The 11,921-nt window shown below is 39.5% G+C and overlaps 1 protein-coding gene across 1 annotated transcript; it reads right to left on the reverse strand.

Moving 5' to 3' along the window:
- Positions 1-9,484: 9,484 nt before the first annotated feature.
- Positions 9,485-10,936, reverse strand: LOC108194754 (protein FAR1-RELATED SEQUENCE 5). Its single transcript, XM_017361692.2, has one exon. The coding sequence runs from the start codon at positions 10,934-10,936 to the stop codon at positions 9,485-9,487; it is 1,452 nt and encodes a 483-aa protein (XP_017217181.2).
- Between the last annotated feature and the right edge of the window lie 985 nt (positions 10,937-11,921).

Here is an 11,921-nt window from a genome sequence, read left to right on the forward strand (position 1 = left end):
AGGTCCACCATTATCAAGAGATAGTAGCCAATCAAAATGATCTAAGCACACAATTTTCCGCGCTTAGCATGTGTCCATGGACACACCATAGAAAAACTGAACTTTTAAATATGTCATATCGAAAGAAGCAGTAAAGTAATAGTTTTTTTTAATTAAGAAATAAAATAAATTCAATTTATCATTTAGACAAAATTGTTTATATCTATCTAAAAACTATATCATGTTAAACAAATCTATCTATATTAGTAATATTATAAAGTAGGGAATCTTTCTGTTAATCTTTTCTTGTAGTTGCTGGATTTTTAATAGCGTCATTGTAGTTCGTGCAAGGCACAAATATATTTTTATCTTTTCTTGTAATTGCTGGATTTTTAATAGCACCATTGTAGTTCGTGCAAGGCACAGATATATTCTATGTTGCTGGTCGCGAAAAAAATTAATAATAGAAAATTTATTGTTTTGTTAGTTTTGGGTGCTAATTGTTGCGGTGTGTCTTATATTATTATCATCAATCTGAGTTACAAATAATCGTTCTTAACAATGAAAGCATGTATAACACCAATATTCATCTGTTACATGAAATATCACCTTAATAATTATTTGACTGTGACGTATCATCTTTATACTCCCGACAGTGAAGTATCTATATATATATTAGTCCATTACCATTGGCACATTACATAGATACTCCTCTAATAATGAAGTATCACTCTTGATATTCAGTTGGTTGTGACGTATTATGATGATAATATTTTTACAGCCAAATATTTTGTGTGTATTTAGAGCTTTTTTTACCGAAAAATGCACAACTTCTCATATACGTAGACAACAATAAAATTAAAATGATAGATAGTATATTGTTGTGTTAATCTTAGGTTTAGTTCTTGTTGTTGCAATGTGTGCAACTATGTTTTTGTATTACCTTAGCGATGCAATAACCGTTAATGTGATCATGTGAGTTAGCGTAAACGTTTCTAAAACAATGCAAATAAAGTCTTGTGCTAATATTTACATGGGTCCTGTTCCGCGGATCCTCTGTTTCCTGAAGACGTTCCGCGTATATTTTCCGCGGATCCGCGGGACTTTTTTAAGCGGTCCGCGGTAAATATCCGCGGAACTATCAGACGGGTTTAAAACAAAAGAAATCGTTGAAACACACACATATCAGCTGTATACATCACAAACACGAGCCATATCAGTTACAATCAAACACAAAAACCACAGCCACCAAAACCCTCCCGCGATCATCCTGCGTGCGATCACAAGGTGCCTGCAAATCCCCATTTTCTGCTTAGTTTTTATCCCTGCATATCAGTTGTTTTGTCCTAATTTTGTTTGGTGCTTGAATCTTTAGTTTTAACCATACATTATTTAGGATTGGATGTGTAATGGATTGTTGGATTGTTACATGTTGTGTAATTCATGTATTCTAGTTCATATATATTTTTGAGTGCGAAGTGTTTGGTAAAATGCCTCAAAGAAAATATTGGTTTTTTTTGTTAGTTTTTGTTAGTCGTGCTGTGTGATTTGCTGATTTAACTTGCTATCCTTTTTTGAATGTAGCATTGTTAGTATAATTTAATGAATTATTTTAATTTCCTGGCGATATTTTAATAAATTTTGGTATATGTGTGCTTGAATTGTGGTATATGTATATGTGTGCTTGAATTGTGGTATATGTATATGTGTGCTTGAATTGTGGTATATGTAGGTAGTATATAGGGATGGCAAAAAAGACCGATCCGAATGGATATCCGACCGTTTCGACCCGAATGGATTTTACCGAACCCGATATTTTGGATTTGGATTTGGATTTGGATTTGATTTTTAGACCCGAACGAGTTTGGATTTGGATTTGGATATTACGTATTCTGTATCGAAACCCGACCCGAAATCCAAATCCGATCCGAACCCGATCCAAACCCCAAACCCGAAAAAAAATCCGAAGAATATATATTATATATTAGAAGAAAGTTCTATGGAGACTGGATTATTTGGAGACTGTAGAGACCTAATCCTGGCCATCCAATCATTAATCATCCAACGGCTGCATATATTTTGTCCTGCACGTTTGTTTTCTCTCCCTATCCTGTCCTGCACTTCTAAATCGATGAACAACAAGCAGTACTTCTAAATCTTGCATAACATAAAATAATAATTCCATAATATTGGTGTTCAATCACCGAAATCCTAACAAATAAAAATAATAATTGCATACAAAACAAAGATGTAGTTGGACACTGCTATGATTGGCACTGAACTCATTGTCATTGTCTTGCAAGACAAAATAACACTTAGATATATCACAAATATGCGGGACAAATTATTAATATTACATTACTAGAAATGCGAGACAGGAATAGTGTAAATTACAAACATAGTTTTGAATTAAAACTAAAAACAAGAAATGCAGGACAAGAATATTAATAATACATTACTAGAAATGCAGGACAAGAATAGTGTAAATTATTAATATTACAAAACTAGAAATGCAGGACAAGAAATGCAGGACAAAGAATATTTAATCATGTCCATTAATTGCCATATTATTTAACGGTAGATCTTGTAGTCTCTAATGACTCCAAAATTTTTGGTCTCCATTGAGCCCAACTCTTATATATTATATATAATATATATTATTTATAATTTTTTAAGAATATATATATTATTTATAATTTTTTAAGCTTATATAATATACATATATTTTTAGTTTTAGTTATTATTTAATATTATATATTATACTAAATGAGAAGTTAATTCAATAACTCAGACGTCCACATCCAGTAAGTAATTCACGGGTCTTACTCTCAGCCTCTCATCCTCTCACAAAAATTAAAATCCCTAATTTCATTTTCATCTTAGCCTCTCCACCGCCTAGTTCTAGTCGCCGCCTGTAACTCCGCTGTGCGCCTCCGCTGCTCTGTCTCCAAACCCACTGTCCGCCTACAACTCCATCCGTCTCTGTTGTCCAAGTCGTAGTGCTGATGGCCGTAGTGCGTGGTGATAGATCGACGCGAAGGTGGAGCGAGGAAAGAGGTAGATTACTGGGTCTATGTATTTAGGTGTTGATTGGTTGTTGTTTAGTGAATGGGAAAGAGAGATGTGGTGGTGATGGTAGTCGGCTTGGCAAGTGTTGATCAATTACAGTGGGGAGCTGATTGTTGCAGTTTCGCCGGATTGAGTTAAGATAAGATTTGAAGAAATTCGGGTTTGGATAAACCCGAACCCGATCCGAAATCCGTTGGATCGGGTTCGGGTTTTGTTTTTCAAATCCAAACGGGTTTGGATCGGGTTCGGGTTTGGTGAAAATTTTCGGGTTCGGGTTTGGATATCACAGATATCTGAACCGATCCAACCCGTTGCCATCCCTAGTAGTATATGTAGGTAGATTGTGATTGTGATTATGGAATTAGTGCTTGTCCTACCGATATTTTAATGAATATGATCATATAAATGGTTGTGTGGATATAGTATATGTAGGTAGTTTGAATATAGTATAGGTTCTTCTGCGCTTCTTATGAACTTCTTATGCTTTACTTGAATCTTTTAATTTTATGTTGTCTGATGTTGATTTCATGTTGAATTTTCAGGATGGAAGATATTCTACCAGGGCCAGTTAATCAGGAAGTTATCTTAGATAACTCGTATCATGTGAGTGCTGATGTTTGGGATAGTTGATCGGGGTCCATTGGAGTGTATATGTGGCAACCGGTCTATGAGGAGCTGGTTTCTTTCTGATGCTCAGAAGGAAATTCTACATGCTATAGGGTTTGGCGTGTTTGCCAATCCCAAACTTATACTTCAGACTGACGCCAGGCTAGTGACTGCTCTTGTTGATAGGTGGCGTCCGGAGATCAACACATTCTTCATGAGACAGGGGGAGATGACTGTGACCTTGGAGGATGTTGGTTACATATTGGGGTTGCCCATTCATGGTCGGCCTTTAGTGGGAGATGCTATTGACAACTAGAAGGACTATTTTCGGAGGAACTAGTTTGAGGAGTTGTCGACAGCAGATGTGGAGTTGGCTCATACTAGGGGCGGGGTGAGGTACACATGGTTGTTTGAGACGTACGGGAGAGATGATCCCGGTCCTGATCCAGAGCGGATTGCCATCCACACGCAGGCCTATTTGTTCGTTGTTGTAGGTGCTATTCTTTTTCCTACTACTAGTAGGAATGTGGTGCATCCCCGATATCTCTGCCATCTTCGCAGACTGAGGGAGGTTCCTACATGGTCTTGGGGTTCGGTAGTGTTGTCTTACTTGTACAGGGGGTTGTATCACACCACACAGAAGGAGGCCAAGAAGATATCATGTTGTGTGTGGTTGCTGATGCTATGGTCTTATGAGAGGTTCCAGATTGGTAGACCTATTCCCGATGAGAGCAGGGACAACTATCCGGTAGCTGAGTTCTGGGCTATGCCTGACGAGGATGAGGAGGAGGACAAGGGTAAGGGGAAGAAGGGGAAGGTGGAGGGCAAGGGGAAGGGAAAGGAAGAGACGAAGGTCAAGGGGAAGGGGAAGGGAAAGGAAGAGGTGAAGGGCAGGGGGAAGGGGAAGGAAGATGGGAAGGGGAAGGGGAAGGGGAAGAGGGGTAAGGGGAAGGGGAAGGAGCCTGATATTCCCGAGTAGATTGAGGAGGAGGAGGAGATTGAGGAGCAGGGCTGGATTGTGGGTGGGAAGAGGAAACGGGTTAGGCGTGACAGTAGAGCGGCGCCTCATCATAGCTTGCCACATTACAGGGGCGAGTTTGATGGAGTAGCATCAGACGTACTGAGTTTGACACCCTATTCCCATTTTCATGAGATGGAAGCGGATTCGGATGGGGATCATGACATATCTGCAGAGGATTGGGAGGCTCGTTATGCTGGCCTTGCTCGGGTCCCATTACTTCATTATGACATAGTGGAGTATCAGCATTCAGATAGGGTGTTGAGACAGTTTGGCCTGAGGCAGCCTATTCCCCCCCTCCGGTATCCATGACTCGGTACAAGCAGCAGAAAGAAGTCTTTCTGATACGTGATTGGCGTGCTGTATGGTTTGCTAAAATCGGAGAGTGGGAGCGTTTTGTGGACCACCCTGAGGTTGTGGTGGCTCAGCATTCACTGGACGCCGATGACACAAGTTACTTGGAGTGGTACGAGCACATTTCCAGGCGCCGCGTTGGGAAGCCACAGCCTGTGCCACAGCCGCAGTATTCCACCAGGGAGTTGTTTGACAACCTTCAGGCATTTCAACTTGTAAGTTTGTTTACCCTTTCATTGTACTAAAGTTAAGCTTCCTTTATTCGTACTTTGTATGTATCTAATTTCATGACATCAAACTATCTGCAGATCCAGAAGGGTTTGGAATGCCTTAAGAAGCTTGATTCAACCATCCCTGAAGGCTATCGCGAGGAATTTAGAGAGATTGCCCCGATATTTGTTGAGTCGTACTGCCGTTTCATGCAACAGGTTAAGGGCCCGGCATACACCCCTCCGGTTTTCGAGCATGTCCATCTATCGGCTGTGGCAAAGAGGCCAACTGTTGTAGACGTCTCCTCCCATGATATCATTGATATGACACAGCCGTCTCAGCAGATTTCACAGGCCCCTACTCAGCCTACTGTTCCCGCATCACAGGCCACTTCCTCGAGGCCCGAGAAGATGGATGTACGTAGGCCTGTTGAACAGAAGTGGCTGATAAGTAAGAAGCTTTCAGAGGAGAAGATGGCCACCATTAGGAGAGACTGCGGATGGGTACGAGGTCAGCTTGTGGGGATTCGGGGTGGAATTAAACATGATCTCATGTTCAATTTGGCGGAGAATTCAGTGCAGAGCTTGGCACCCGGTGCTTGGATAGATGACCGCATCATATACGGATACATGGTACTATTTCATTTGTGTTGCCGGTCTACTTTTTAATTGTGTTGCCTTTATTTTGTAAATAACCTATGTTAATTCCTTGCAGTGGTTATTACGTGAGCGTCAAGAAGCTATTGCCACTGCGGGAGTGTATCCGAGGAAGCCGTCTTACTACTTCATGGATCCATTTTTCATTACATTGGCTAAGGAGCTGGTTTACAAGGTCTCATGGAGCAGGTTAAGCGTTTCTTCGTTACGTGGGGTAGTTGTGGGATTGGTCCACCAATCAACGAAGTCGACTACATATTTGTCCCGGCCAATGTTAATGGGAATCACTGGATTTTGATGGTATTGTCTGTGAAGGAATGAGGCGTCATGGTGCTTGATCCGATGACCAACAAAGCTGAACATGCGGAGGAAGAAGAATGCGTGGTACGTATTCCGTTTCTTCTTTTTTCTTATATCAATTTGAAGTCTCATTCGTTTGAATTATATTTTGTTGATTGTGTTTTTAGGTTGGACTGTTGGCGAGGATGCTTCGTTATCTTGGCCCCTGATTGACTGTGCCGGAAGAGGACCCTCTAGTCCAGGTCTGGGATGCAATGCCGAAGCAGAATAACTACACTGATTGCGGGGTCTATATTTGCAAGTATATGGATTATCTCTTGCAAGGATATGACCTCTCTACCTTGGTGTGGGACGCTTCAGACCTTGAGGTCTTCCGTTACAGGATTGCAAAGGAGCTTCAAAAGGGGAAAGCAAGATCCATCCCAAGCCACCGGATGAGGCAGAGGCTCGCGCATCTCAGCAGTGATTAGGACTTTTATTTATTTCATTATTCCACGAGGATTTGTAGGGAATTATTTGAACATACTCTCATGTAGTTAAGATTGGTTTAATATTTATGAATGAAATATTTGTTTGCGTTTATATCGGTCGTTCATCGACCGTGTCACTTCCCCGATTCCCTTTTATTTATTTTAGAATTTGTGGTTGTTATGTGCTTTTCCCCATCCCCTTTAGTGTGTTGTCTTTGGAATTTCATTATATATGTTGTCATTTAATTTGGTAAATTTTGGAGATACTTCATTTTTTTGGAGTCTGGAAAATTTTGGCGATTTGGATCATATTTGGCCTCGTTTGAAATTTTAGGAAATTATTTTTTTGGATTTTATAAACTGGAATGTTGTTGAAACTGTTGGGATTGTTTTAAAGGCCTTCAAAACAGGTGGGAATGTGCAGAAACAGACTGCACATTTCAAAAAATCTTACTGATAGTTCCGCGGAAAATAACCACGGAACGTGTGTTTTCTCCTGGACGTTCCGCGGTTATTTTCCGCGGAAGGATCAGTAAGTTTTTTTTACACGTTCCGCGGTTATTTTCCGCGGAAGGATCAGTAAGTTTTTTTTTAACATCCTTTCAACTGCGAAGACTGTTTTAACATAGCATATGGGGGGTCCTTAACTGTGTTATGACTTATAAAAGATGATACAACTAGATTCCAATACTCGAAACCATTCTATTTGAAAATGACCATTACCGCCATTTTTTCGAACTTTGCATGCACATTGCCGCTACTAGGCACATTCAAATATTTTTAAAAAATTAGAGTAGACTACAAACATCATAATTGAGGTAGTCCTAAGACCCACTGTAATTTTAACATAACTACCAATGAGAAAATTATTAGTACATAATATTGTCATGTTAATGTCAATAATACATTGAATGGTGTCTACTTCCGTACGCTTACACCAAAATACATATAAAACCTAAAATCAACATGAATCAGGTACGTCGGAAGCTAACTAACTAAAAATCACCAAAATGTTGGAGAAGCCACCCGATAATCGGTGCGTGGAAGTTCCGGGCGGTTCATCGGCTCTAACAAAGCATGCCACCCAGTACAGCACGACAACACAACCTTCACGGAGCACACCATCAGTCACATTGGCATGAGTATTGTGGTCATTCCATATTGTGACACGAATGCTACTAGACCCATCATAGAGACGAAATGTTGCAAATGGTGCTTTGCCGGTAATCCATTTCCCCGTATCATCACCATCTAGATGGGACACCCAACCCTTCACATATTCAATACGCATTTGGTCACGCGTGCAACCCGCGCGAGGCCTCAATTTATGAATGTCGGCTATCCTATCACACTTAACAATCCAACCACCATCCCACGGGGAGACTTTGTTTGGGCCACGGGGGTACTCCTGACCCAAGTTCAAAATTGGGAGAAAATATGGGGTCAAGTTGTACGCCACCCTTTCGAACATGTTATCGCTTGCACACCACTGACATGCTTCAGTCCAACATCTTGAGCAGTAGGCCTCTTCGTCAGCTGGGTACAACGCATTGTCTTCTTCTTTCGCTTGGGGAGGTGGTTCGTACATTTCTGCTAATTCGTCAAGATGACGGCATGCTTCCTCCAACTCACTGAAGGTAGGTGAATCTAGCATTTCATCCGAGTCCGAGAATGAATTGCTTACGTGTGACACTGAGTCATTATCCGAAGCGTCAGTCATTTTACCTACAAATTCAACAATGAACAAGTTAGTTACTACGAAGAACATATAAACCACAAATAAAACATAAGGGATTTCTAATTACAATTGGGCAGTTGAAGCTTTTGTTAAATGATCTTGCTTTTTTTTTCGGACACGTTCGAACATCATGTCCTAACATAGTGCAATAGCGGCATTTTCTTTTTGCTTTTGTAAGTTCCTCAAGGGGACTTTTATGACGGTGCTCTTTTTTCCGCCTCTTCGTTTTCGACACCAAGGGGTCAAGGATACTCTCATGCAACTTTTCACCGCTTCCTTGTGTTGTTTGTGTATTGAATTCACCTCCTTCACGTTCTACCCCGTCAACGGGCATTATCTCAATAATCTCCGTTTCTCGATTAATAACCCCAACGGCATATTCATACCGCTCTTTCGACGCGGAGCAACTATGACTAAAAGCCATGGTAAGTAAGGTCATGTGGTTAAATCTTTCCGTGGGAGTCAAATCATGAGATGGTGATTCAACATCGGATGTTTGATATGGCAACACGCCATCAACTCTATTGGCATCCCTTGTCCAACGCCGTTTCACAAAATGTTCTGGTAGTTCCGCCACGCACCTCTTCGTCAACACGGCAATAATGTGACGGCATGGCATGCCAACATGGTCATACTATCTACAAATGCATGAACCCCATAATGACGCCTTGTTGAATGATACAAGATACGTGGTTCTCTGAGATGCACCCGTCAACGGTCTATAACATTTGTAGAATGTATCTTCAACATCTTCCAAGGACCGATCTCTATCTTTTGCCACGAAGTACTTATTTGCTTCAACCAATTGTTCTTGAAATCTTCGAAACATTTCTTTGGTATAAATGGAAGCCGCGTGGTGCTCCAAGGCGGTTTTCATTTGCATGCAACGACTTCTATGATACGTATTGTAATCCTCGTCTTTCTCACGCATAAATTGCCTCTCCAAAGCTTTTTGTGCACCCTCAACAAAATCCTTAAAACCGGTGCAAGAACCAACATAGGCATCAAAATAGGCATTCATTCCTTCACTTCTTGATGTGGTTTTCTGACCCGCAGAAAAAGTGTTTCTTGTGTAAGCCTCGACTCACTTATGCTTCAAAGCATATAACCCTTGAAGCCATGTATTGCCTTCCAAATTGTATTTCAAAATCAAAACCTTCCACCGATCCTCAAACACGACTTCAGTCAAAGAGTGATAGATGCAATTGTTGAAATCAAATTTAAACCCTTCCTTTGAGTAATATGTTGCAAGTTTCTCGGGGAATTTGTTGCTAATGTGCCATGAGCATAACAAATGTGAGGTATTCGGTAGTTGTGATTCAATAGCCACGGTCATGGCTTGATCTTGATCGATTATGATAGCTAGGGGTTCTTTGTCTTCCATCGCCTCTAGCCAAGTACTCAAAACCCACTCAAAAGTTGTCTTCAATTCATCCCGCACGAGTGCAAAACCAAAAAGTATTGATTGATAGTGATGATTGACTCCGGTGAAAAGCACAAACGGCATAGCATATCTATTAGTTCGATATGTTGTGTCAAACACAACCACATCACCAAAATTTCTGTAGGCCATCATAGAGCAGGGATCGACCCATACAAGACACTTCAATCTTTGTTCGTCATCAAGGAGAGTCTTGATAAAAAACTTACCGCCACTCTCTTCTTTCAAACGATACAACAAATCCAAACCGGCTTGAGCATCGTTTACTCCCATGTTGTCCTTTCTAAAATCGCGCACGACATTTCTTAAATGTTGGCTATTAAAACCTACTTGTTCCGCTCCTCCGTGCATTTGACCAAAAATATTCATTTGTTGTCTTGGTGGGACACCCGAAGCATGTAAGGTCTTGATTAAATTTCTTTGAGCCGCGGTCACATGTCTCTCCCGTCTTATCAAACTCATCTTAGAAGGAGTAACGACTTCGTGATTGTGTTCTAATTCCAAAGAGGTTATCTCCCAATGACTTGATTTTTTCTTATTAACCACGTACATTCTAACTTTGCAACCACTTCTAGGCAGCACATCTCTACGCCGTTTGCCCTTAACACTTCCAACACTACCAATCAATATTTCTTCGTCCTCAACGGGGTTTTTCCCACGATTTTCTCCCGCTAAATTACAGACGTACAGTCGACCATATATGGATTTATCATTGACTCGCCTCTGCGTGTTTTGTATCTTAATTGCAAAATCATTGTTTAAAGCATACGCCTTAAATAAATTTTCTGCCCTTTGTAAATTAGCAAATTTTTTATTCAAGCAAGGGATACTATTAGGCTCATCTTCGTCAACAATATTATCACTACTATCATGCAAATTATCACTACTTTTATGCATACTACCTCTATTCTCATGCAAAATTTCTTCTTCATCTAATTGCTCACTAAAAAAATACTCCTCACCATCACTATCAACATTAACATGCTCAATATCATCTCTATCATTACCACATTTACCATCATCATCATGTACATCAACATAATCACTTTTTTTAAAACTTTTTATACCTTCAAATCTTGCAAACATCTTATCCATTACAACACAACAAAATAAGAACAACACACAACTACAACTGGAGCTTACCCAAGGGAAGGATGGATCTTGGAAGAGAGAAATGAAGAAATTCTGCTGCTAAAAATGCTGAAATGAAGATATTTTTGGAACTGAAGTGTTGAAATGATCACATCTAGGTTATAAATGATCAACTGCAACCGTCTGATAGTTCCACGGATATTTATCGCGGACCGCTTGAAAAAGTCCCGCGGATCCGCGGAAAATATACGCGGAACGTCTTGCAGAAACATACCATCCGCGGAAAAAAACCGCGGAACACCAAAAATTTTTTCTTTTACCCCAGCCGTTGGATCAACGATCCAACGGTTGGGGAGCCATGTGTTGGATAACTGTTCCCTGACACACAGTTGTCGGGGAACAGCACCCTATTTATACGATGGTGAAGTATCAGCATGTTATTTTACTGGTTGTGACATATTATTTTAACACTTTTTCGACATTGGAGTATTTTCCAGATTTTTAGGTCCATTCATATTTTGATAAAAAATTATTAAAACTTAAGAATTTTAACCAAACATATATCCAAATATTTAATCAACCTACTTTTATTAAATATTATTGAAAATTATATATTTTAAGCACTTTTCAAATAATTTTTTATCAAAACAAATTAATTATGCTCGCATTATATATATCGGCTAAAATTAATTATATTTTGTAATGCTTTGATGATATAATCAGTTACATAGTCGTTAATAATCAACATATTAGTTACAAATCTTGTTATGATTTAATATTCTAGATATAATCATATATATTAATTAAAAATTATTAATTATATGGATTAACAAAGTAGGTCATATTAATTTCATATCTAAAAATGAATTAAATAATGATTTAGATATAATCATATATATTATTAAAAAATATTATTATATGTATTAACGAAGTAGAATGTTAAAATGAACAAGATGAAGCAGTGTCTTCATCTCATTAATTGCTTCAT

This window comes from Daucus carota, chromosome 7, assembly GCF_001625215.2.
Source record: "Daucus carota subsp. sativus chromosome 7, DH1 v3.0, whole genome shotgun sequence".
Taxonomy (NCBI): domain Eukaryota; kingdom Viridiplantae; phylum Streptophyta; class Magnoliopsida; order Apiales; family Apiaceae; genus Daucus; species Daucus carota.